The following is a 26,299-nucleotide window of genomic DNA, read 5'->3' on the forward strand; positions in this document are numbered from 1 at the left end:
TTTTCCAATACTGAGTACACAATCAAACCATATTCTTTATTATAAAAATAGAAAGCAACAAAAGTCAGCATCAACATAAGGAAGAAAAATAAGAATAAAAAGTTGCTAGAAGAAATTAATATAGAATAATAGTACAACATAAAAGAATTATTATTGTCATGGTACTTTTCAAATTATAGAATTTTTACATTACAGAATTTGTTTTTCTTAAATTGATATACAGACATAAATCTTTAGTCTCATGTGCCAAGTTTTCTTGTACTGTACCTATCATGAATATTTAATGTAATTTCACTTGGAATTTTGGCAATGTTTGGAGAGCCTCTGAATAGATTTTACAGGATATTCTGTATAAAACTTTCTTGATTAAATTGAATAGAACTGAACTTAAAACTGGCATGATTCAGTCATGTTCTCCTCTTAGCTGGTGATCAGTAGCTAGAGCTTTGTCAGATTTATCCTTAAAGGAACGCTACCTAATACTGCTAAGTCAAAAGCTGTAGGAACCACATTATAATTATATATAAACACGAATTCAATAAGCTTTCCATTCACTTCCCATTCTGAGCTGTAATATTGTAATCTGGTTAGGTTTACAGTGGCATATGAACCAGGTCCTGTGTTGTATCTAATATTTGCTTTAGAAAATTATGAATGCTTAGCTTATGCTGAAGCCACTTTTTGGTCTCATCTTTTGTACATGCTTTGAAAATACAGACATAAAGAACCCCTCTCAAGATATCTAACATTCCCAGCTAATGTCTTCTTATAACAAGGATCTTATATTGTCATTTATTGTACTGGGCTAATTCAAAGATTATAAAAATGTGCTAGCTTTTTAGTTTGCCTCATCTTTTCACCCCACAAATGAAATAATGGGTTATAGAAAGGAGATATCTGATAAGATAGAATGTTGAGTAGAGTTGCATTTAAAATGCAGATAATCCTCTACCAAATTTAATAAATTCACAGTGTTATTACTAAGAATTTATGGTTTTTGTAAATACTGATCTCAGATTTCCACCTAAAACTATAGTTTGGGCAACTCTTGATGAAACTGATTTACTACCAATCCTACTTGACACATCAAACACTACTAAAATATTTTTAATCAGATCTGAAATATCTAATTTTAATTAATTTTTTGTGAAGTCATCTGCAACTCACAAAGTGGAATTGTTTGTAAACAAAATATTTTATCCCCAACTGTAGATCATACATAATAGTAACATAACATTATGAAAATGGAATAGCACGTGCTTCCCATGCCAAGTCATTCAAAAAAGCAGAAACCAATTAATATCCACATAAGACATATATACAGGAAACAAAATATGATTGTTTTAATATGGTTGGTTTTTTTTTACCTTTATTAAAAACATTAAAAATATTTTTCAGAGCATTTTGAAGACATGACTGAAATCCGTTATGAACTTTTTATGCCAGAAATACTTAAGATTTCCATATAACTGAAGTCCCTGAGGTGTTTTTTTTAAAAAAATTAATATTACTATTATTTCACAGTGATGTTAATAATGCTTACATCTTCATAGGGTTTATCTGTTTTGGATTCACTTTCACATTTGAAATTCTCTGAACAACTTCCATTCCTTTAGTGACTCTTCCAAATACGCTGTGCTTATTATCCAGCCATGGCTGTTATGTGGTTGTAATTAGTTGACATGTGAAAATAAACAGAGAAACATTAAAAAATTAATAATTGAAATTATCAATATTGACAAATTGATCCTATAATCTGTAACTGAGGGAACATGCATAAACATGAAAATGCCTCTTGGCTGGCATTCTAGGAGGCAGGCATGCAGGCAAATATAGATATAGCCCAAACTATATAGGAATCATGTATAGAGAAAAAAATAAATATGCCACCTTCAGTTAAGGGAAATGACTGATTTTATTAACATGGATTCTATTTCTACTTATGGCAATATAAAACATAACAATTCAGTATAATATGATTATTTCATTTCAAAACAAATGTGAAAAAATACAGTTGAATTAATGCTACTTAGTGCCATGGGGCACCTCAGAATTTGATTCAATTCCAATCTTAAATTTTATGGTGAAATGCCCAGATTTCTTGTTCCTTTCATTTACTAGTTAACAGCAAATCTGTGTTTGAGGGGTTAGATTCTTCCTATTAAAGCTTGAGGAAAACTGTCAGAATTGCACCTTAATCACACTTGGTAGGTAAAATACAGAGTCCACGAAACTTTCTTAAAATATCTGTTCAGATCAACTGTCTCAATCCTTCCTGTCTCTCACATGAGTTGTTTTCATTTCAGCTAGATTAAGGGTGAGCAATGAGCCCTCAGGGCCACATACAGCTTTTTCCAAAAAGCAACTGGAATTTTGTTTTGTTTTTTCTTTGAAAACATTTTGTTTCTCATTCATACTATTTTAGAGAGATTTAGAGATTTATTAATATTTGTAGGCCGCCCTTTTCCCTGAGGGGACTCAGGGCGGCTCACATAAAATCGGGGAAGGGGAGATACAGACATTAAGATAAGACATATAATAAAATAATAAACAACATACATTCATCATTCGGGAGGGGAATTATCCTTGTCCCCAGGCCTGACGGGCGAGCCAGTTCTTCAAGGCTGTGCGGAAGGCCTGGACGGTGGCGAGGGTGCGAATCTCTACGGGGAGCTCGTTCCAAAGGGTCGGGGCTACTACTGAGAAGGCCCTCCTCCTTGTAGTTGCCAGCCGACACTGGCTGGCCGATGGTATACGGAGGAGGCCTAATCTATGTGATCTTATTGGTCGCAGGGATGTAATTGGCAGAAGGCGGTCTCTCAAGTATCCAGATCCACTGCCATGTAGGGCTTTATGGGTGACTAATAGCACCTTGAAGCGCATCCGGAGATCGACAGGTAGCCAGCGCAGCTCGCGGAGGATAGGTGTTATGCGGGTGAACCGAGGTGCACCCACAATCACTCGCGCGGCCGCATTCTATTTTTGGATGAGAAGTAAAACATTTTCAAAGGAAAAAAAACAAGGAAGTCAGGTTGTCTTTTGGAAAAAGCACCTTTGTGGCAACTATGACCTGGATGATTGAGAACTTCTATTGACATTTATTCTTGAGATACAACAAAGTAACTCTTAAAATAAGGTAAAGATAATTAGAAAATAAAATCCTGCTTCTATTCAGTTTGCAACATCACACAGCCCATGGCAGCCCTTCATTCCACAAAATATACCTGAAAAACTGACAAATAGCTGACATGTTACTAAACCGTTGGTACTACGGTTACAAAAAAATTGTGAGCCATTAGTGTTGGTCCTGCATTGGCCATACTAAGTGTATATGGCCTATCATGTCGTAAGGTTGCGTGGAACTCGTCTTCAAATTCTCCTCCCCAGATGCTTTCACCTCCCATGCCAGTGCCAGTAGGATCACCAGTCTGATCATAAAACCCTGCATTGAGCAAAACATATGGTCTTAAGTTATCATTAACATTTTAATCATGTAACAGCAGTCCTACTGCCTCAATTTAATGCCCATTCTTTACCAACCAGAATACCCTACTGATTAATCAGATCTCTCTGAGAAATTCTCAAGTAGAAAAAACAGAATGAAGTATTAAATCACTCTTGAGTCTAAGCAGTTGGCATTCATGGGAAGTACCATGATTACTAGTTAGTGACAGGTACAACCTCTATGAAATCTTTCCAAAAACTATGCTCTAGAGCAGGGGTGTCAAACTCGGTTTCATTGAGGGCTGCATCAGAGTTGTGTTTTATTTCAGGGGGCTGGAGTGTGGTGGCTAGGGTGGGCATGGCAGCTCGACATCACTCATTGAGGCTCCGTTTTTGACAGCGACAGCCTCCCTGGGCTCGGGTTTCCACTGGCAGAGGGCTGCAGGAGGCTATCACAGCCAAAAATGGAGCCTGGGAGAGCACACGCTCTTCTGAGCCCCATTTCATTGGTAGAGGCACCGTGGGGCTGGTCATTTGTTGTTTCCCAGCGAGGCTCTGCGGGTCAGATCTAAGCACCCCATAGGCCAGATCCAGCCCGCAGGCCTTGAGTTTGATACCCCAGCTCTAGAGTTACCACATACTGTCACATAGATTTCACAACACGTTAAAAGTTGTAAAATACAATCTCGTAATACAAGCTCATAAAAAGTATGTCCTTTAAGTCAGTATTTCTCAAACTCTGAAAGTTTAATATGTGACTTTTAACTCTCATAATTCCCCAGCCAACATCCTGGGAATTCTGGGAGTTGAGGTCCATATATTTAAACTTACAGAGGCTGAGAAACACTGTTTTAAGCAATCCTGGATATCTGATAAGGTATGAAATATAACATTGAAAGAAGGAAAATATTCTTTGCTTCCTCCATAGCAAGATGCTTCTTTACTTCTCTAATACAATAGGTCATTTGTTAAGTGTATTTTTAAAACTAACCATACCAAATACTTTTGAGAGAGAATATATGTAGCTCATGGCTTAAATTGTGAAGTCCTTGGTGCTCTCTGAGCTTGGTTGTTTGCTTGCAGATGTTTCGTTACCCAACTAGGCATATCAGTGCCAGGCTAGTGTGGGGTATACCAGAGAATGCAATGCAGCATCTGGAAACCACAGCACTCCCACATGTGCAACCAAAGAATGGATCCAGTATGCAGATGGCACGTTTCTCGAAATAAAAAAGCCACAGCCAGAGAAGACATATGAAACAACATCTTTAAAGGAATTAAACCACAAGAGAAATAGAGCGAATGCATTAACCCTTCCTTTATATTCTCATCAGAAGAAATATTACAGCAAAAGAGAAATACAAGTCTACTGAAAAACACTCTAACCTCCCACAAATGGAGCTGTGTAGCAATAAAAAAGTTCCTAACCACTCAATCTATTGCAACACAACAACATAAGCTATGGAAAGAGAAACTACCATACATCAAAAACGTCTCAGGAACAACAAGGTATTACAACCATGCAGTAACACCGTACCATATAAACCCTAAAGATTCAGTAGCCCAATAACAACAACAAAACCCAGGAGTTATCTACATACAGTGTAAGGAATGTAACACCAGGTAAGACAGACAACAGAAGACTAGCAGAGTACATTTATGAAAACTAACTTGGCAGTCAAACCACGCTGTCAGCTTAACCATAGTTTCAACTAGGAAATTGAGTCTACCAGAACCATCTAAATCAACTCTAAGGAATTCCCAGAAGCCTGGCATCCAGACAAATCATCCATCAAATCTGCCATCATAGAAATAAACCATACTTACACCCATTTGAAAGAGACAATAAAAAAAGCTAGGAAGAAAACAAAAACTGCAGAAAAGCATCCTCTTAAGCTGCCAGCACAGAGATAAGCAAGGACTAATACTAGACAAATAAGCAGAAAATAGCACCCCAATTAGGATAAAGTACCAAAAAAGGGGGGGGGGAACCTCTACACTCTCACCAAGCTACTATTTACAGAGAGCAAATCTTGCATCACTTGAACTGAAGATGTTATCCAGTTCAGTAATGAATGATTTCAAGCAAACAACCAATCTCATAGGACTGCATAGACCAAGACTGCCTAGACATTAAAACTTGTGTGCATATTCCAATTATACACAGGAAGTCCTCATATTATGACCACAATTGGGGCTAAATTACTTTGAGACATTTGTTAAGTGAGTTTTGCCCCAATTTATGACTTCTCTTGCCACAGTTATTAAGTGAATCATTGTAGCTGATAAGTTAGAAACCCAAGTTGTTAAATGAATCTGGCTTCCCCATTGACTTTTCTGGTGAAAGGTCTCAAAAGTGATCATATGACCTTGGAACACAACAGTGGTCCTAAATATGAATTCAGATGCCAAGCATCTGAATTTTAATCTCATGATCATGGGGATGCTGCAAAGGTTGTAACTGAAAAACAGTTATAAGTCGTATTTTTCAGTGCTATTGTAACTTTGAAGGTCATTAAATATACTGTTGTAGGTCTAGGATTACATGTAACTGCCTTCAAATTGTTTAAATACTTCACTGCATGAGTTACACAGTTTCAGTGATGGAGCTTAAGATTCATTTAAATTTTTTTTATTTTATTTAAAAAAATCATTATCATTTTATCTAATGGCTTGATTCCCAAATTAGAATCATCCATAAAGTAAAAGCAACATATCAACTTCATATAAACATTGTACAAAAATTTTAAATGGATTTTACTACAATTTTAAAAAATGGCACAGATTGCTTCAGAAATACAAAACTCGTTATGACATGTAAAGGGCTAAATTAACTACGTAAATCTAAGCTACAGCAACTTTGCTAATGTAAATAAAGGCATCTCAATTTGGCCATTTCACTGAACCAAGTGTATGAACGTATATTATAAACACTGAAAGGGATGAATAGCCATCAATTACCTTTATGATCCGATGGAAGGTATGTCCATTATAGTAACCATTCCTACTGTGTACACAGAAGTTTTTCTACTGTTTTAGGGCACCTGCAATCAGAGAGTTATCCTGTTAACATGAATGTAACCCAATGTTTTCACTTAGACTTAAGAGGACCCCACTGACCAAATCTAGCATAGGATTTTTTTATTTACAATGAACAAGCAATGCTAGTTGAAAGGCTGTAAACAACAGCAATGCTAACTCTTGTGTTCTCAAACACTAATACTCAGAAGTAATGCAATATCAGCGTCACCTTCATAACTAATACAATGTTTCCTACATTAAAGAGTTTAAATCCCCTTCTGTAAGTTTGTGTGTAATCAAGTTTGTGAGGAAATCAAATGCTAGAGAGCCAGTAAAAAAAGGAAAAACTCATCTACCGGTGGGATTTTAGAAAATTGTCCAGATCTATTTGTTTTTTCCCTTTTGCCTCTTCTCTCAGAAGAGAATGAAGAGCATGTCTTCCTGAACTGTTTTAAACTGAGATAAATCAGCTGTTACAATCCCAGCTGCTGGTGGAATAAGGATTAGAATTTTATTTTATGGAAAATGAATTATACTTGGGCGCCTTTGTTATGCATCGTTCTATTTCATTCTGTCTTTCTTCTGTGGCTGTATGTTGGAGTGTGTGATTGCACACATGCATGCATCAGGTGCATATTTCTGAATGAAAAAAGAGCAACTGAAGGTAACCATTACATTCATTTTTTTCCATTCTTCCTTTCACTTTCCCATTTCCATCTAGTTCCTTGATCCACACAATAAAGACATACATTCTTATAGAATCACCAGTCTCCTTTTGAAAGGATTGTAACTTTTAAGTCCCAGTCAAACAGAAGCACAAAAGAAGGCAGGCAGAGGGAAATGTCACCACCACACCTTCTACAGAGTAAAGTAGAAGATTTGTCAGTTATTTAGTAACTGCATTTCCCAGACAAGCTGTCTCCAGAAATGTGGAGGTGGAGGAATTGTGGTTAAGCTTTTAGGGACATCCCACTTTAGGGAATGAGAAAGGACAACCCATTACATCCCAGGCAGATATGCATTTGTGTGCATGTTCTATTACACTGTCTGTTGTTACATCTTGTGAAGCCATCAATTTAACTGTGCATAGTGCTAATTAACATTGCCTCTTCATTTTTGTTTATAAGATTTGCCTGTAGTTTGCAATATATGAGAACAAAAATAAGAACAATTCCCCTTCTTTTAAAGTTGAAGTTTGATTCTGATTATCTTACAAAGGGGGAAAAGAGTGTACAAATGAAGATGTGCCCTGTTTGGGGAGAAACAGAATGAACACCTTCCTCAGCTTTCAATGAGAATCGTTTTTTCAGATGAATAGGCCACACCAGATAGCAGCTGTGCGGTTGGAACAAAAGGAGTATATTAAAATAGTCTTCATATACGTACTCAACAGGAAACAGTTTGACATGAATATCTCCCATGCTTGTGTGAATAATGGCACTATCAGAAACTCTTTTGGGCCCTTCAGCTTGAGTGGCCGCCATGACTTCTTCTTTAGATGGTTTCTCATTGAAGACATCTCTATCAGAATCTGCACTCTTGGTATCTTCTGGTTCACGTTTAGTAACTGAAATACAAGACAGGGGAATCCGTTTTGTTCTTGATGTTAAAAGTTTACAGAGCTAAAACTGTCCAGTTTTGGGAAGACCTAGATCTCTGCGGTAGGTTCTAATGTTTGGAAAGGTAGAAGAAAAGAGAAGAGGACAACCGGCAGCAAGTGAACAAACTTGGTTATAGTAGCAATGAGTTCACTATTGGAGGAGCTGAAGCATCAAAACAGAGACAGATCTTTCCCCTCCCTCTTTCAACAATGACTTAATAGCACATCATTAACATCATCATCAACCCCACCAACACCAACACCACCATCTAGTATGTAGATAATCACCATCAAGAAAAGTGCATGAATGCAGTCACCAGAAATCACTTTGAGTTAAGTACATCTTAGTTTTAATAAAATGCGGTTAAGTACATCTTAGTTTTAATAAAATGCGGTAATTTTGGTTTAAAAGAACTTGGATTTGAGAGTATAAAACAGTGCTTACATTGTTGTATTTCTACAACAATATAAGCTATAACAATATAAGTTCTATTATTAAGTCTCGGCTTTCCTTAGAAATTACAGCAATACATAAAGCAATAAATTAAAAAATAAAACATACCACATAAAATCTGTTCTTTTTAAAGGCAGTACAGATTATTGTTGGATCTGCTTGGATGTTCTGGAGAACTGGATTGTCAGATGCCTTCATCTCAACGGTAACAGCAGCACGATGTTTCTTTGCCACTCCCTGGAACAGAGCCAGTTGTGTGACTCTGATATTCTCCTGTTTACCTAGGATTCTCACACATCTATATTTAGAAAGTAAAATCTAGGATCACCATTAAGTTTCTAATTCATCATGCAATCTTTACTCTTGAATCAACAACATAACGCAAAATATTGCTTTAACTCAGAACTGGCAGGAAGGATGTGTTGTGGGTCCCATTCACGAAGGAGTGTTGAAAGAGCCAAGGTGGCGCAGTGGTTAGAATGCAGCACTGCAGGCTACTTCAGCTGACTGTTAGCTGCAGTTTGGCTGTTCAAATCTCACCGGCTCAGGGTTGACTCAGCCTTCCATCCTTCCGAGGTGGGTAAAATGAGGATCCAGATTGTTGGGGGCGATATGCTGACTCTGTAAACCGCTTAGAGAGGGCTGAAAGCCCTATGAAGCGGTATATAAGTCTAACTGCTATTGCTAACTGCTATTGCTATCTGACAGGATCCAGTAGGAGAGCCTTTCTGCAGGGGCACCCATCTTTTGGAATATATCAGTGTGCACAAATTACTACGTGAGACAACCCAGGAGCAATAACAGCAAACAGGTTTGTAATAAATAGTAGGTTTTTATCTACAAAATAATATACTATACATGCACGTACTATAGGCAGCAGTCAAACAATCAGTAAATTACAGCAAGGAGGAACATTCATAGCAAGAGAGAGACACGCTAACAGGGTCTCTTCTTATTATACAGGTTCTTAAAGGAATAAGAGCCAAAAACCTTACTGACTCATTCCCATCAGTACATCTGTGCATCATCGTAGCAGCTGGTCAGCTCTTAAATCACTACCCTTACAAAACACAATTCCCCCTAAGGTCAGATTGGCTCTGACTTTGATAACCTTTTAGAAAGACCTGAAAATATGGCTTTGTCATCTGCCTAAGTATTCAGTAATGTGAATATGGAATCTCAAAGATAGTATATTGTTAGAGAAAACTGACTGTGCTTTTCTGCAAATTATATTTATGGTTTCAATGGTTTTACTGTTTTTAATATTTTAATGCTTTTTATGTTATTTATTATTTGTTCTGCTATTCTTTAATAATTTGTTCACTGCGTGGAGTAATGTATGTCAGATGAGTGGCTAAATAAATTTATCAAATATCCAACTTTTCAAAAATCAGTGGTGAAGGGAACAACTTAAACAACTGTAAACCATTTTTAAACAACTTAAGTCATGATCTATGATCACGTTTTTATTAACCAGCTCTTTATCGGTGTAATGAAAAGACTGATATTTTCCAAATGGTCAAGGTTTAATAAAGTGTTTAAAATGACTGAAAAACTTTTTACATGATACACTTTCATTTTTAAAAAAAAATCTGTTGTGTTTTGTTCTTTTTTAGTTCTTTTTTCTATATCCTGGAGTAATTATTTAAAATGTATACATTTATATTTGATAAGACAACATCCACCAGAATTCTGATTTGCAATGTTTATGTGAGGGAATATTTATATCAAACATAAATGTAAAACTGTTAAAAATAGGAACGCTGAGGTTGAATGCTTTAAGATCTCTAGAAAAATTTCCTAACATTACAAAATATGCTAGTTACAATGAAATAAGCAGAATTTCAACTTACCGATTTGTTTCCACGTTGATAACCTTAATTCCCAACATTGTCCCATAGAGCACAAAATGTCCAGTTTCATCAAAAATGATGTTAATTAACCTTACAGCATCCACCTTTTCCAATTCCCTCTCCACAGCCATACGTCGTCCAAATTCCATATCAGGAAGTTGCTGTCTCATCTGCTGTAGCTCAGTAAACATCTACAAGATGACATTTAGCCATAAGGAAAAGGTAATAAACCGGAATTTTCTACTGTATATTAACCATTTTATTAATGCCCATCAAGGATATTGTATTGTTTACATAAACACTACAATAAAATGACTTACAATAAATATAAAAAAATTAATTATGAAATATTATTGTTAATTCAATACTGTTAACTCATTTATTTATTGGCATTAACTACATCCCCAAACTGCCCTTGAAGCAGAAAATTTCAGCATAATATACATACATTTTATATTTAAAGATGAATAAATATAGAATTACTTAATGTGAGACTTTTCATAACTGCATAATATGTGAGGTCCAGGAGGAAGTTTGAGTTTCTTGTTTCTCAGTAGTGGCACCTACCCATGAACCAGCCTTCAAACAGAAGTCCAAATGGCCCCATTAGGCTTCAATTTTAAGAAAGCTTGAGTTGTTTAGAAGGGCATTTAGTTAAGAACTATCATCAGTATGCTTATTACTATCATAGTAATAGCATTGTGACAGTACTATTTTATTTTAATAATTTCTGGAGGGAGTTGATGGTGAAATTACTATTTCTGTATTAGTTGTGATTATTTTGTTTTCTACTGAATTTTGCTATGTATCAGCTCATATACTGGATTGTATTACTCTAGTTAATCAAAGAATTAAAGCTGTTTTAGCAGGAGGGAAACCCTTAGAAAATAATGTTTTAAAGAAACTCTTTGCATAGATTTTGCATTGAGCTGGATTAAATGCTCTCTAAGATTACATCAAACCCAATTATTTTATGATTTAAACTTTCTGTAAAGTTTGTTTCAAAGTGTTAAATATTAACAGCATTAGTTATTAGAATCTTTACTTACAATCTAGTAATCCATATACTTCAAAAATATGAAAAAGAAAATGGAGCCAAATGGTGGCATTTTCTTATTAACATATCAGTAACACAAAACTGCTACAGGCTAAATATGACAATGAAAATCCATTTCTTACAAAAGAATTCTTATAATCAAATACAGATAATCTCATCACTGAAAGAATTAAAAGAAACTATTGGAAAGTGAATAAATATAAGGAAAAAAATACTTACACTCAAAGATTCATCAAAGACTCGCATAAGCTTTCCTGTTAAGAATCTAAAAATCCGGACTTTTCTGTCAGAGCCAATAGTAGCCATTTTTTTGCCATCAGAGGAGAAACTCATACTGGTTAGGTAGGATTTACATTTAGCAAATTCATATAAATCAGTGTCTGTTTTATATTCCCAGTTCACATTTTTAGGAAATTTATATTCATGGGAAGGACCAGTCCAATATTCAATCATTCCAGACTTGTCAGAAGATACTATGATTTTAAAAACAGAATTCAGTCGTATCTGAGTAAGAGGGGATGTATGTAGTTTATCAAAAATGTGAAGCGGTTGATTATTGCCTCGACCATCATATATAAATATTTTTCCAGTACTCTTTTCAGATGCTGCAACTGAAGAGATAGCATCTCCGGGGCAATAGACCCACTCACACTGGCCCGGATGGTAGCTAGAATGAATGAGATGGACATAATATTAGGACTCTTTTTAACATTCCAAAACAAATTTTAAAAACTAAAAGGATCAAAATGTACAGAAAAAATTAACGTATTTCTAAAGTACAATACACTACAGCCTCATTAGTAATAATATTTATTAGTTACTAAATCATTCAATGCATATCCTACTATTCGTTTTATCCTTAAAGCAGTCCAACTCTGGAGATATTCAGACGTGCTGGTAAAGCTCATCAAAGTAAAGTCCCCATCCAGTCAGAGCTGGAAGAAACTTCTTGGGTGAGAAGCAAAACATCTTCAAAGAAAAACCAGAAAGCCCACTTGCCACTGAAAAAAGCAGGTTTGGGACAACCATGGCCCGAATGACTGAAAATCTCCATAGATACTCACCAAAGTAAGCATCTCTGTTTTTGATGTTTCCTAAAATGCACAACTATATATAGCTTTTTCCCTTCCACTGGCAGAAGCATGCAAGAAATTAAACCTACTTTAATGCTTTGATTACCATAAATGACTAATTAAATCCATAGTAACAATATATTGCCTCTGATTTTGTGCAATCTGACACACTGAAAAAAGTTAATTTATCAATCATCACTTAGTCATCCATCAATTTCTAATGACATTTTAGGCAAAAATATATTAAAACAGTTGGCAATCAAACCACTATAATTGAAAATATTAAGTGATTTACCCAAGTTTCAACATGTTGATCATGTCAAAGTTCACCACATCAAAAACTTTCATTGCTTTATCATCCCCAACAGAGCAGAACAGCGCCCCTTCTGAGCTAGTTGCAATGCCTTCGATAACACCTATTGAGGTTAAAAAAATAACTTTCATTTAAGAAAATGTTTGAACAAAATGATTAAAAATGAGTTGTATCATAAACATTCAAAGATGGCTATAATTCTATAAAAACTATCTCTTCCTATTAAACTTTTGAATAGATCTTTGTAGGATATTGCTATATGGTAAGTATCCAATACACGGAGATTTGAGGGCCACAGTAATTTTCTGACATCACAGCATGGCTTCAAACACAGTCCTGGAAAACCAATTTTCAGAAGTGCTTCTTTATAATTCTGAGACATTCAAAAGAAAATTCTCAGATGTCTGTATTTTGCAGAATGTAATATTTCCAATCCCTTACTAGAATTGCTATTAATTTTTACCTGCTTCTGCTGAATAATGTGACTCAAGAGACAGACTGTTATCCAACAAAAAGCTTAAAATTAGTTAAGACTGACACGTATCTCTATAATAACATTTAATATTGAAAATGTATATTTAAGAACAAAGAAAGAAAAATAGGCAATATAAAATTATACTATACAGATACACAATAATTTACCTAAATGGCTACGAAAATGTTTAACAAATTCAATTCCTTCTTCTACCTTCTTCCAGAATTTGACATGTCCATCATGGCTGGCTGTTATTATGAAATCTGTTCTGCAAATACAATCATATGAAAGAAATAAAGGCCTAGATCTAAAGATTCCAATGCACTAGGTGTTTTACTTCCCTAGTTTTACACACTGATGTTTAAGACACGCTTCAGATCTTAGTATGATAAAATTGTAAAACTTGAGCAAGGATCTAGGACAAAAGAAAAGGAGTGCAAGGTACCATTTTTGAGAGAAGCCTTGTTTCTCTCATATTTCATATTTGAGAACCCAAATATGTCACACAATTTGGATTAAGCCTTCTACTGAGCTTGGAACTCTGGATTATGATGTGGATTTACCCCAAAGAAGAATTCTAGAGCACAATTCAGAAAACCTTTCCATAGAATTTGAAGCAGGATTCAGCTAACCACAATGAAGCTAAATTGTACATCTAAGGTAACTTTTAAGCAAAAAACACTTTGTGAAAGAGATATACAATGTAACATTACATTAGTAAAAACAATTAGACTTACTTAGAACATACTACATGAGTGATAACGTCTCTGTGCATATAACTACGTTCATACATTGAAGCACTGGGAAGATTATCCAGGTAGACATGTTCAAACTCAAGAACTATGAAAAAAATAAACATTTTTAATGAAAATGCTTCACTTAGATTTGATTTAAAGCAAAATTTAACAAGACTTTTAGTCAGAGCAATGCAAAATAATAGAACACACAGCTAGAGATATGTATAATTTAAACACTGTACAAACAAGGAAATATGTGTAGGATCACATGGCTGAAATCCTTCCATTCTAATTCATTTTTAGGATGATTATTTTTATCTTGCTTTTTAAAATGTATTTTGCTCAATTCAAGGTAGCAAGCATACATAACATTCCTGCCTATTTTTTCACAACTTAATGGGACCCACAAAATGTCACAATTCCTTTGGAAAAGCATTCTTCCAGAAATTTATATGACCCCCAACTGACCTATTTAAATGAAGCCTTTAAATTGCCCCTACCCCCAGGGAAGCCTTTGGGTTAGATTGGATGGTGAATCCATGATGGATATACTGTATGTTAAGATGTGTTGGCTTCATTTTGCCTAGAAGACTTAGTATTTCTTTCCATTATTGTTAATTTATTTTTAATATTGTAAACCACCTAAGTTGCTAGGAAGTCTGAGAACCTTACAAATTTAATAAATAAGCAAACAAACTTTTATAAGAAAAATATGATGAGTTTGGGCACTCTGGTAATTAATTTAACAATCTGATATCAGTTTAAAAAGGGAAAGGATAAGTAGGGGTAATACAAATTGTATTTAATAGGACATGTAGAAGAGTTAATAGCATTGTGGAATTTCACAGTGAACAAGCTAATCACATGGAGTGGTTGGGTGTTCTCAATATACAATAAGATACAAAAAAAATCTAAACAAGTCCTAAAACCAATCAAAAGTGTTGGCCCATTTACTAACAAACCAAATAACACCCAGTGGAGTCAGTGGGAAAAATAACCTCAAACTGTTCATAATAAGAGTACATAGTAATCTTGATAATAGGACTAATACTGACAAATGTCATAATATGTGTGTGTCTATAGTGGATTTAACCTTGTGAAACCTAAAGGTTTATAGGTACAAGTGTATAGATACAAGTGTGCAGATACAGTTGCCACATCCAGGAAGTAGACATCAATTTAATCCATAGATCTGAAAGTCATCACTGAGAAAAATTGCCCTAAATCAATTTGTGCGAGTGGGAACTTGTGATTTAGACACAATGATTAGAAAACCCAGCAGGATTAGACTTGGGTTGCAATCTTTCAAATCTGTACTTGGCATTAACATAATAACATTAATCGCAGTAGGATTCCCCGAGAAAGTGTGTCTGGAATCAGTGTCAGGATTGACGGGGCTCTAGGTACTTCTCCGCTCTTGAATCTTCCGGACTAATTTTTTTTTTGGAATTGATCAGATTTTTATCCCATCATTATTACTTTATTTTTATTTATTTATTCAATTTCTACAGCCTCTCAACTCAACCAAGTGGCTTGGTCCCTGGTCCTCCTTTACCTCTTCTCTTTTTCGCCTGCACAGCCTCCCCAGGTAGGGGCCCAACCCAACGCTCTTGGTCTTTATCTCCTTCCTCCTCAGACCCTTCATGTTTTTCAGACACCTCCTCCTTCTTCTTCTCCTCTTCTTCTTCCTTCTCCTCCTCATGCTCCTCTTCCTCCTTCTCTTCTTCTCGAACCCTTCTTTTGCGAGCACATTCCGCCGACGCCATGTTGTCTTACGTCACCCGACGTAAATCGACGAGGGCCATCCGAGAGCCATCCCCGTCGTGACGCACTTACGTCTTCGCCCGCTCTCCTTTCGAGCGGCCAATGGGAACGCAGCCCGCGCGGATTTGGACGCGAGAGGACGTCCTCGAGTGTCGGAGCTCCCCGCGGGGCGAAAGGGGACCAGAAGGAAGGAGCGGAGCTATTGCTATGGTAATGTCGGATGGGAGGCGGTGCATCTCCGGGTAGAAGACTTAGACTTAGAATAACGTAACTTACATTAAAATGAAATCTACCGGTAGTTGCATACAGCTCTCAGAGGGTCACTACCTCCTATATAGAGCAACGGTGGAGAGGCACCAACGCCTCCGTCCGTTTCATTGAAAAGAGGGAAACAGAATTGAGAAACGGCTGTCTGTCCGGGAGGGTTAGGGGAATGTGTGGTCTTCCAGATGTGGCTGAACAACATTTGACAGCCCTGCGGGGGAGCTATGAGTCAGCTGGTAGGTCTTAATCCCTGCTCTAAAGGACCTCAGTAGCACTGTTTATAATTAATTATATTTTTCTTTGTAATATCTTCTTTAGAGTATCAGGGTATTGACATTAAGTCTTTATTGATTATCCCTTGGGCCATACCAAAGTGCAAAGTTCCAGAAACAAAATAACATTGAACACAGCACAGTACAGTACTTAAACAAAATAGTTCAGTTGAGAGTTGCATATGTGGGACTGATTGGGGTAGATTGCAGGGGTGACCCCAAAATATAACCTTATCATATTTTATCCATATCTTAAATTATTGTATTTGATTCCAATTTCATTTTAGACTGTATTTTATTCCAATTACATTGTAAATTGTATTTTATTCTAATTACATTTTAAATTGCTTTTATCAAATTTTAGTAATAATTTGTTTCTGGAACTTTGCACTTTGATATGGCCCAAGGGCTAATCAATAAAGACTCAATGTCAGTACCCTGATATCTTCTTTAGAGCTTTTTTTGTACCTGGGTTTAAAAAAAAAATCTTAAAAGAACGTTATATAGTAAAAAAAATGTTTAGGTATCAACTGTTGATGCGTATATGCTGGTTTTGCTTAAACTGTTTTATGTCCTGCTTTTACTTACAAGCTCCTTTTATGTCAGCAATAAATACAAATAATACTGTTCCTAGGCTGAGAAACTTGCCAAGAACTTTTCTTCAGATGAGCAAGATGTATCTAGCATGTTATTAGATTCAGAAAATTCCAAAGAACAACTCATAGAAGAATGTGAAGAAATATGGAAACAAGTGGAGGAGGTAATAGGCAATAATTGCATGTATTTATGACATAAGTGAAGCTATGCATCTGAATATTTGCTATTAATTTCCTTGTTTTCCTTCCCTCAGCTTAAGCAGAAAGATGAACTTTACTATCATTACATAAAATCATTAACTTTAAGATACAAATAAACATTCCCAAAAAACCTTTTGGAAAATATAATCATAGTATTAGTTCTCCCATTATAATGGCATAGAATAAATTATAAATAGAAGTTGATTGTATCTTAAAGTTATTTTAATATTAGGAATATTTTTAAAACTATAAACATTATATAATATAAATGGATTTATCATATTTTTGGAGTATAAAACATTCTGAAATATAAGAGAGGAGGGGAGGGGAAAAAAGGGGAGGGGAATCTGCCTCTGCCTCCCAGCAATTTGCCTCCTTGCAGCAAACAGTACAGAAAATATACACTGTTTGTGGTGCTGTTAAAATTGATGTGGCTTTATTACTATAAGCTTACATTTAATTTTTATATCCTTTTCCTCTTTGAAGTGCCATACCAAATTATCTCTTCAAAGTGTTGAAACTCTTCCAGATTCAGATCTCAAGGTAAGAGTAAAGTTTCAGAAGTTTTCTAAGCAATGAAACCTTGTCAAAAGGCTAATTGGGGAGATGGGATTTCTGTTACTCAAGAAATGTCAGAAAGTAGGACAATTGGGATTGAATTTACCATTGATGCAAATTGGTAAATTACTGAGGAAATTTTGCAAAATTTGTTTCATTGGTTAACATGGAACTTCACAGTATAATACATTGACAGCATGGTATGATAGAGTAGGTGTTGGATTACCAGCAGGAAGTTTTGATCCATTACCGTCCACAAAACATTGTGTGACTTAGGACTCTTATAGTCCAACCTACCTTACAAGGTATTCATCATGAGAAAAAAAGCAAAAAGAGGGAGTACTATGTATGCTGTCTTGAGCTCTTGCATAAAAGAAATATCATGGGGAAAATTATACTTTTCAGTCTCTGCTTCAACTGGGGTAGTTTTGAAACTTTATTTCAAGCACTGTATATTGTTTGATAGAGAGATGGGTGACCTACAAATTTCTTTAATAAATAATATATACATGCATACATACATATTGAGATAATGTTTACATTTTTCCATGTTTGACAGCTTTCATTGTTAACTAAACGATTCAAGGCTCTGTCGGCTGAATTTAATCAATGGCAAAAAAGAGAACCAGAAAGTAAGTTTTTTTACTTGGATTGAGATTGAATTATAAACAAAATTATAAAATCTGAAGTATAGAATATACAATTGTACCTTTTATAGAATATAATAATTGTACTAAATTAGTGCCACAGCTTTTCTGCTTTACCATATGTTGGCCAATAAATTTAATAAATAAAATATGAATTATATCATATAGATTCTCTTTATTTCACGTCTCCTTTTCTTTCTTGGATGAACAAATTTAAGACACTATTCCTTACTATTCTTATATCCTTTGGAAATCAATTCTCTATTTTTGTTTTTGTTAGCAGTGAATAGTACACTGACATTGATAACACTCTCAGTAATAGTCTCCTTTCCCCAGCCATGTCTTGTATTCAATAACCTTTTCTGAACTAAAGTGGAAGCTGTTTCATTTTTCTGCTACTTTTGATGGTATTTTACTATTCTGACATCTTATTTTTGAGTTTTAAATTATCTGTAATCAACAAGAGAATTTAAGCTGAGCAGTTGGATTCTTTTCCTTTCCTTTCATGTCTTTTCTAACAAGCATATTTGTATGAAACAGATTACAATATTTATTTTTTATTTAGCATATTATATAGCTGTCTAAGTAACATGTGATTCTGTGCAGTATATATATAGGACAGAAAAACTGTAATAAATGACAAACAATAAAAATAAAATAATGTAAACCTATAAAATAAATAATCAAAACTCAAAAGACAAGAGAACAAACATTACTTAATGTCATCCAGCTACATTGTAGGGTCTCCTTGGGATCCCACAGGCTGGTGAAAATATGTGTTTCAAGGGCTTTCCAGAAGGTTAATAAGGAAAGGGCTAATCTCACCTTCCATGAATTGATACTACAGAGTGTGACTGGTGAGATAGATATATGTAATTGGGAACAGGCAAGCCTTTAAATAATGTGGTCCTGTGCCATTTAGGATTTTAAAATCAAACCAGTATAGTCAGCTTGAGATGTTTCCAAACAGATAGTCACTATTATCAGAACTTTCTGGCAAGTATAGCAAGATCTTTGGATAATAACAAGGAGTGATCAAAGATGATTGATTGTCTGTTTCTTCCACTTGACTCTTTCCAAGCTTTTGATAGAAAGAAAAATCCTCTTAGATGATGTTTCCCAACAACAGTATATTTTTTCATAATCAATCCTGAAAGAAAATAATGAGTAATAAAACACTTCCCATGAATGATTTTTCATTACTTTCATTTACTTAAAGTTATAATGAGTGATACATACTCTTCCTTTACTAATAACCTTGTGTTTCAAAATGCAGAAACTTGTTATAGCCAGAGGTGGGTTGCTCCCAGTTCAGCCTGGATCAGGCAAACCGATACTAGCAGCGGGGAGAGGCTCCGCCCTCCCACCTGGACACTTCTGTGCATGAACAGAGAGTTGCAAGCGCGCACGCATGAGCGAACCAGTAGAAAAAAAATTGGGAACCCAAATTGATTCAATCAGAGTATAATATTTTGGTAGAATTGTTAAGACACCAGAGTAGAAATTAAGAGTTTTAGGCCTGCTTTAGTCACAAAGTCAACTGGATGACCTTAGGCCAGTCACCCTCTTTTCTGCTTATGAAGCAGGCAGTGGCAAGCCATTTCGGAAAAAAAACTTTCTAAGAAAATCGCCATAACTAGAGGCAGACACGGGAGTCAACACTGACTGGAGGGATGCATAGTTGGTTGGATAGGTAGACAGACAGATAAATAAGTTTCAAAAACATTTTTTAAAATCTGACATATTTTCTTTTTCAGTAATTACTACAAATCCAGATGTCCTAGTAGAATTAGGAAGAGAACAGGTATGTATGTTAATGAGATGGCTGCAACTTTATAAAATTATAATTTTAGGAATAATTATAGGAACCTATGGCTAAGTTTCCCTGAAAAGCAGTCCACTATGAACACTTGTTTAAACAAATTGCTGTATACTATGTGATGTGGTAAAAAAATCAATTAGAATTAAGTAATTGGAGTGTGTTAAGATGGATCTAGAAAATTTCGATCATCTTAATATAGGATTGTAGATAAAGTCCAACATATGGGTAGCAGGTTAAGAAATTGTAATTATGATTAAAGTCAGGATGTTGAATTTGAAATAAAATTCTATTTTTGCTGTCCACTTGAAGCAACTGTTTACATTGCTCACTAGGGTGTCATATAAGAAAAGTTGCAGGGATATTATGCCTGCAGAGTTACTTGTACAGCAATTTTAAATGCCTGCTATCTTTTTGCTGTGTTGGGCAATTAGTTGTTAATCCACAATAAAGATTGTGATCTCATTGACCTGTTTCTTTAAGTCTTCTCCAAGACAAGCTATAAATGTGTGTTTATGTTGGGGTGTGTGTATGTGTGACATAGTGAGTGAGTGTGACTCATCACTGCCATGCTCAGAGAAACCTGATAGGTAGCAACAATCAAGCTGGTCAACTGCTCGCCGCTCAAGATATCTGTTCTGAAAGTAAAGCTTGGTGCTGCTCATGATTTGTCAGTTCAAATACCTAGAGAGATTGTATCCATTCTAGTCTCAGCAAACCAAGTTAGCCCATTGTTCTTGAACAGAGTCCAATAATTAGCACCCCTAAGTTAGTTGACATGGCATTCAGCTTATAACTAAGCCCAAGGAGTAGATAGTATACAGACACCAGACTTGCTCTTCAGTCAATAACTCTACCTTCCACGCCCATTGTGTCCATTGCCTTTTACAGATATCATGATGGTTTTACTGCCTCAGTCCCTCATTCAGAAAGAACTGGCTATGATTTTATTATGTTATTGTTCATTATTTCATTTGGCTATGGATTCATAAAATAAAAATCACACAATATTTATCCTGAATTAAATCACAGTATTTATCTTTAAAAAGTCAATAATGTATCTCAGAATACCAGACAGAAATAATTTTTAAAAAGTATCCATTCTCTCTATGGGTATAATTTCTTCCATTTTCAATTTAGAATCTGTAAGTTTGAAGTATAAGCCTAGTATATATCACAGAGAGCATCTAAACAAAGAATTCAATACTGGAAAAAGATTTTGATAGCATAATGATTTGAAAATACAATTATTTTGTTTTTAGTTGCAGAAATTAGACCACGAACTTGAACTGGTACTATCAACAGTTAATGCAAAGAACAAAAACTAAAAGAAGATTTTATAAGGTATAGATTGTGCTGAAATTGTTTTACAGTTCTGAAAAATCTGAACTAGCTATTTATGCTTCTCACATTATCTTCAAAGGGAACAGAAATGGCTGGAGGAACAGGAACAGCTTATAGAATGTCTCAGCCAAACAATGGAAAAAATGAACAATCATGTGGTACATTTTTCTGAAAAACGGTATTCCAACTTAATTTAAGATAAAGCAAATTGTATTGTCAAATTCTTTGGATAATTGAGTATTAACATCCATGTCATTAATAACTGACTATCATTCAAACCCAAACTAAATCTAGAATTATGCTTTTGTCAAGCATTTACACCTTAATCTATAACATTGGGTTATTCTCAAAATTTTCATCCTAAACATATCTTCATGAGTTATGACATTTGTTGGCTATTTTTACAGTGTAATTCTGCTATGATATTTGGACTTTCCATCTTCCCTATTAATTTGAATGTAGAAAAGTTGCTACAAAGACGTTGTTAATTATTGATTTATTTAATTGCATTGTGATTTATTTATTAAATGTCTATGCTACCTATCCTGTAATACAACAATTCTGTGTTTTGTTATAAGCACATGTTTATAAAATTATTACCACTAATATTTAGAAAGCTCATAAACCTTAATCTTTTTTATATCTTAGAGCCTTCAGGAACTGAAAGCTAAAATGCTGAAAATAAAAGCTTATAAGGAAGAAATTTTGAATGCATTGGGAGATTTCCTTGACGAACATTCCCACTTCCTGAAAATAGTGGAACTGCAAAAAAGAAAAGGGCAGGTTTATTTGCATTTCATATTAAAATGTTGCTTTTGATACTTATTTATTTATTTATGACAGTCATATACCTTTTCAGTTTCAATAGATTGAAGTACTGCATATAGTATAAAAATACAATAATAAACATAATATGTTGACAATACAATAGTACAGTAGATGGCGCCACATTCCTAACTTAACTCTTTATTCTATAGTGTTCCCTAAAATCCGAAGGCGCTTTTAACAATCTCATGGAAAATTGGGGGGAAAGGTGCCATTTTCACTTCTGAATACAAGCTGTTCTAAAAGATTGGACCTCCTGCAGAGAATGCCCCCTTCAGTTGCACATCTTAATTGGGAGGAAAGCTCATCAATCACTATGCATGCAATAGATTTGCAGATTCTACACAAAACAAGCCAACTCAAAAGATACTAAGATACTATCTGGTTCCAAGCCACATAGACTAAATAGTGATAACCAGTAGCTTGAATTGCACCTAGACAAGGTGGTAACCAGTGCAGCTCCTACTATGTTAATGTTATACATCAATAGTGAGTCTTACAGGCTCTCAGAGTGAGTAGCGGAAATGTAGGAAAATGTGTTGTAGATTCAGAGGTTCCTTGCAAAGCTCAGCAAATTTTTATTCAAAGCCAGCTGCATAAGTCTGATATGCATAGACTCTGAGAGTCTATTTCAGGGGTACTTAGGGTAGAAACAAATTTCTATAATATATTTTGAGAGAGGTTGATAACCTTTGAATTTTTGCTTTTTAAAGAGCTAGGGTTTTTTTTGTAATCTATTATCTGATTGATAGAAAACTATAGGTAAATGTATATTTCTTTGACAGGCATGCTATATGGTTAATAAAATATCCATGTATACTATAGAAGTCTTAAATATTAAATATTCATTGGGGGGAGGGGGAGAAATAGATCCATGACAGTATACAGAGCCTGTTTCTCAATCCATTATCATAAATAATTATCATAAATAAAAGCTTGTGATCTCAGATCTCTTTATATTGAATCTTTGAATCCCAGCTCTTCATTCCTGAAAGTAAAGCAATGTATGCATATGCATGCAGAGACAGCCAAAAATGATTCCCAATCGACGTGACTATATTAACAATTTCTATGTATTGCAATGCACCTCTTTTAAACATTTTGCATAGTATATTATGTGACCATATAAAAAAGGATATCTTTTCTTCATAAAATATTTCTTTAAAATGTGGCACGCATTCTCATTCACTTCTGGTACGACTGGTTGTAGATAAATGCAATTTTAAGTCTAAAGGAAGATGAATGCATTCTAAATATACATTCATAACTATAATTGAAATGCTGTTTTTCTTTATAAACATGCATCTCACTTATAAAAAGATCTTGTCTTTTACTTTCTCTAGCATTCATCAAAAGAGGAAGATGTGCAGCTCATATCATTACATGAAATTTTAGAGGTAGGAAAGTTAGGACTGTTGATTAACAGTGCTGGTAACTATAGTTCAACATAGCTGAATTACAGATTAATGATTACTGTCTTAGAATGTTGAGTTTTTGTATCCAAACATATCATGGAATCTCTCCTTATCATTTCTTTTCATTTCAAACGGATAGGGAACTCATTTTTCATACTTAATAGTATTTCGATAGACATCTCGTTTAGTGCTCATTAATACTTTTCAGGCATAAATGTGTTTCAACTGAAAAATAATAAATAATACAGTACTGTCTGTGCTATTGCATATAGTCTATTTGAAGTGAATTTTATTAAATTTAGTTCCAATTGAAAATGAGATTGCATTTGAAAACATAGTAACTAAACTGAAGCTTTACTTCAGACCCAATTTAGTGATACATCTTTTTACATTTTTATCATTGCTACCTATTCTTTAAAGCTAAAATGCTTACTAATAGTGACTGCTCATTCAGCAACCGTTCAAAGTTACAGCACTGAAATAGGAGATTTACAACTGGTCCTTCAAGTTGCAGTCACTGCATCATCTCCATGGTAGCGTGATCACAATTAGGGCACTTGGCAAATGGTGCATATTTACAATGTGCATTCATATTGTACAGTGTCTTGCACTCACATGATCACCATTTGCAAGTTTTATAGACCGCTTCCAACGAAGTCAGAGGGGGTGCTTGCGGGAAGTTGCAAGTTTTGATCACATGATGTGCTTAACAACTGGCTGATTTACTTAACTGCACTGGAAATATGTTGGTGTGGTCATGTGTTGTTTCAATTCATGACCGCATCGCTTAGCAACAGTTGTCAACTCCAATTGCTGTGAGGGAAGACTATATCTAGAGCTGTTCTAATAAAGTAGCTTTAGGCCTACTCTATCTTTTTCTTAGTCTAATCTACTTTACCGACATTCCACTTGCTAAACTAGGAAGAATCAAGCTACTTAGTTTGATGTGCAAATCAGCTCTAAAACTCAAAGTTAATGGACTATCCAGGTTAATTGTGATTTGGTCTTAAAACTGGCTACTTAAAATTGGAAATCATGTATAAGGTCAATCATCAGGGATTAATTCAGTGCGATAAGAAATGATGGACTGAAAACATTCAAAATACAATAAGAAATATAAAATGGCTTTCATTCTATACAACATACATTGGAAAATATTTCATTCAAATAAATTTTTCATCTCAATCTCATATTGTGAGGACTAAAATCTGACATATTTCAATACATTCTATTTCCAGAATCTCATCAATAAACTGGTAAACACTCCACATGATCCATATTTAACAATCAATGATTCATTTTGGTCACCTTACATTGAGCTTCTACTGAGATACGGGATTGCGTTGAGACACCCGAAGATCCAAGCAAGATACGTCTGGAAAATTTTCACCAATAGCAAGATATTTTAAGATGAAGGTTATTCAGAAGAACAGAACTAAAAAACCTGGAATCTGAGAAGATATTATTAAGTTAAAATCCTTCATGTTTTCAGGCACACTCCTACAATAGTTCTATAGACCATTTTTTAAAAGTTGTGATTGTCACAATTCCTTTTATGTTTTACTGATGTTAGTAAATTATGCTTGTATTCTAAAACTTGGCTTGTTAGATCAGATTAAAGGATTATTTTAGACAAGTGGTTGACTAGCTTTCCTATTCTGTCATTCCGATGTCAAAAGAAATGGTGGGAGGAATAAAATTGTTGACTTCTAAATGATAGGCATGATTCTGTAAGAAAATATATGAAAAAAAGACAGGGAGATGTCATTAAACTTTAAATTCAGATGAAAAGTATCTGCCTTCATGCAACGTTTTCATCCATTGGTAATGTATTTAAAAAACATTTATAATGGAAAATGTAATAGAATACAGGTAGTCCTCGAGTTATGACCACAATTGATCCCCAAATTTCTGATGGAAGGCAGGGCAGTTGTTAAGTGAGTTTTTCCCTAAGTTACAACATTTTGCTGTAGTTAAGTGAATCACTGCAGTTGTTAAGTCAATAATTTCATTAAGCAAATTTGGCATCCCCCATTGACTTTGCTTGTCAAAAGCTGGCTGGGAAGGTTCCATATAGTAATTGCATGACTCCTGGACAGTGCAACTGTCATAATACATGCCAGTTACCAAAGGCCCAGATTTTAATCACTGACTATAGGGATGCTGCAACAGTTGTAAGTGTGAAAACCAGTCATAAGTCACTTTTTTCAGTGTTGCTGTAATCTTGAACATTCATTAAACAAATGATTGTAAGTCGAGGACTCGGGTACTAATATTGAAAGCAGTGTTTCTCAACCTCAGTAATTTTTAGATGGACTTTAACTCCCCAAATTCCCTAGCCAGCCATGTTGATTAGGTGAAAAACACTCACCTAAATTGTCTGAGGGAAAAGTATGTTTTAAAAAATACACAATATGTCTTTTACAAATATTATAGTATTATTCACAGTAGAGATTTTGAAAAGCCAAGATGGTGGCCATAATCAAAGCCACCAGCCTGACCTTATTTACTCTCATCTATACATGCTTCTAGTTTAGCCCTCAAAAGATCATGACAAACAATTTCAG

The 26,299-nt window shown here is 34.9% G+C and overlaps 2 protein-coding genes across 2 annotated transcripts; one reads left to right on the top strand and one right to left on the bottom strand.

Moving 5' to 3' along the window:
* On the bottom strand, positions 1-15,842 carry PPWD1 (peptidylprolyl isomerase domain and WD repeat containing 1). Its single transcript, XM_032213691.1, is given in 14 exon segments — positions 1-1,566; positions 1,569-1,656; positions 3,261-3,442; position 4,991; positions 6,406-6,468; positions 6,470-6,488; positions 7,852-8,032; positions 8,624-8,817; positions 10,373-10,563; positions 11,649-12,096; positions 12,798-12,918; positions 13,458-13,558; positions 14,028-14,130; positions 15,583-15,842. Coding segments are annotated over 14 exon segments (1,956 nt in total). The 5' UTR covers positions 15,794-15,842; the 3' UTR covers positions 1-1,513.
* Positions 15,803-25,349, top strand: CENPK (centromere protein K). The gene is given in 13 exon segments (XM_032213692.1): positions 15,803-16,001; positions 16,962-17,087; positions 17,611-17,667; positions 18,242-18,314; positions 20,087-20,133; positions 21,411-21,465; positions 21,468-21,492; positions 21,572-21,670; positions 22,143-22,228; positions 22,231-22,271; positions 23,661-23,714; positions 24,971-25,085; positions 25,088-25,349. Coding segments are annotated over 13 exon segments (927 nt in total). The 5' UTR covers positions 15,803-15,893; the 3' UTR covers positions 25,129-25,349.
* Positions 25,350-26,299: the final 950 nt, after the last annotated feature.

Source organism: Thamnophis elegans, chromosome 3 (assembly GCF_009769535.1).
Source record: "Thamnophis elegans isolate rThaEle1 chromosome 3, rThaEle1.pri, whole genome shotgun sequence".
NCBI lineage: Eukaryota > Metazoa > Chordata > Lepidosauria > Squamata > Colubridae > Thamnophis > Thamnophis elegans.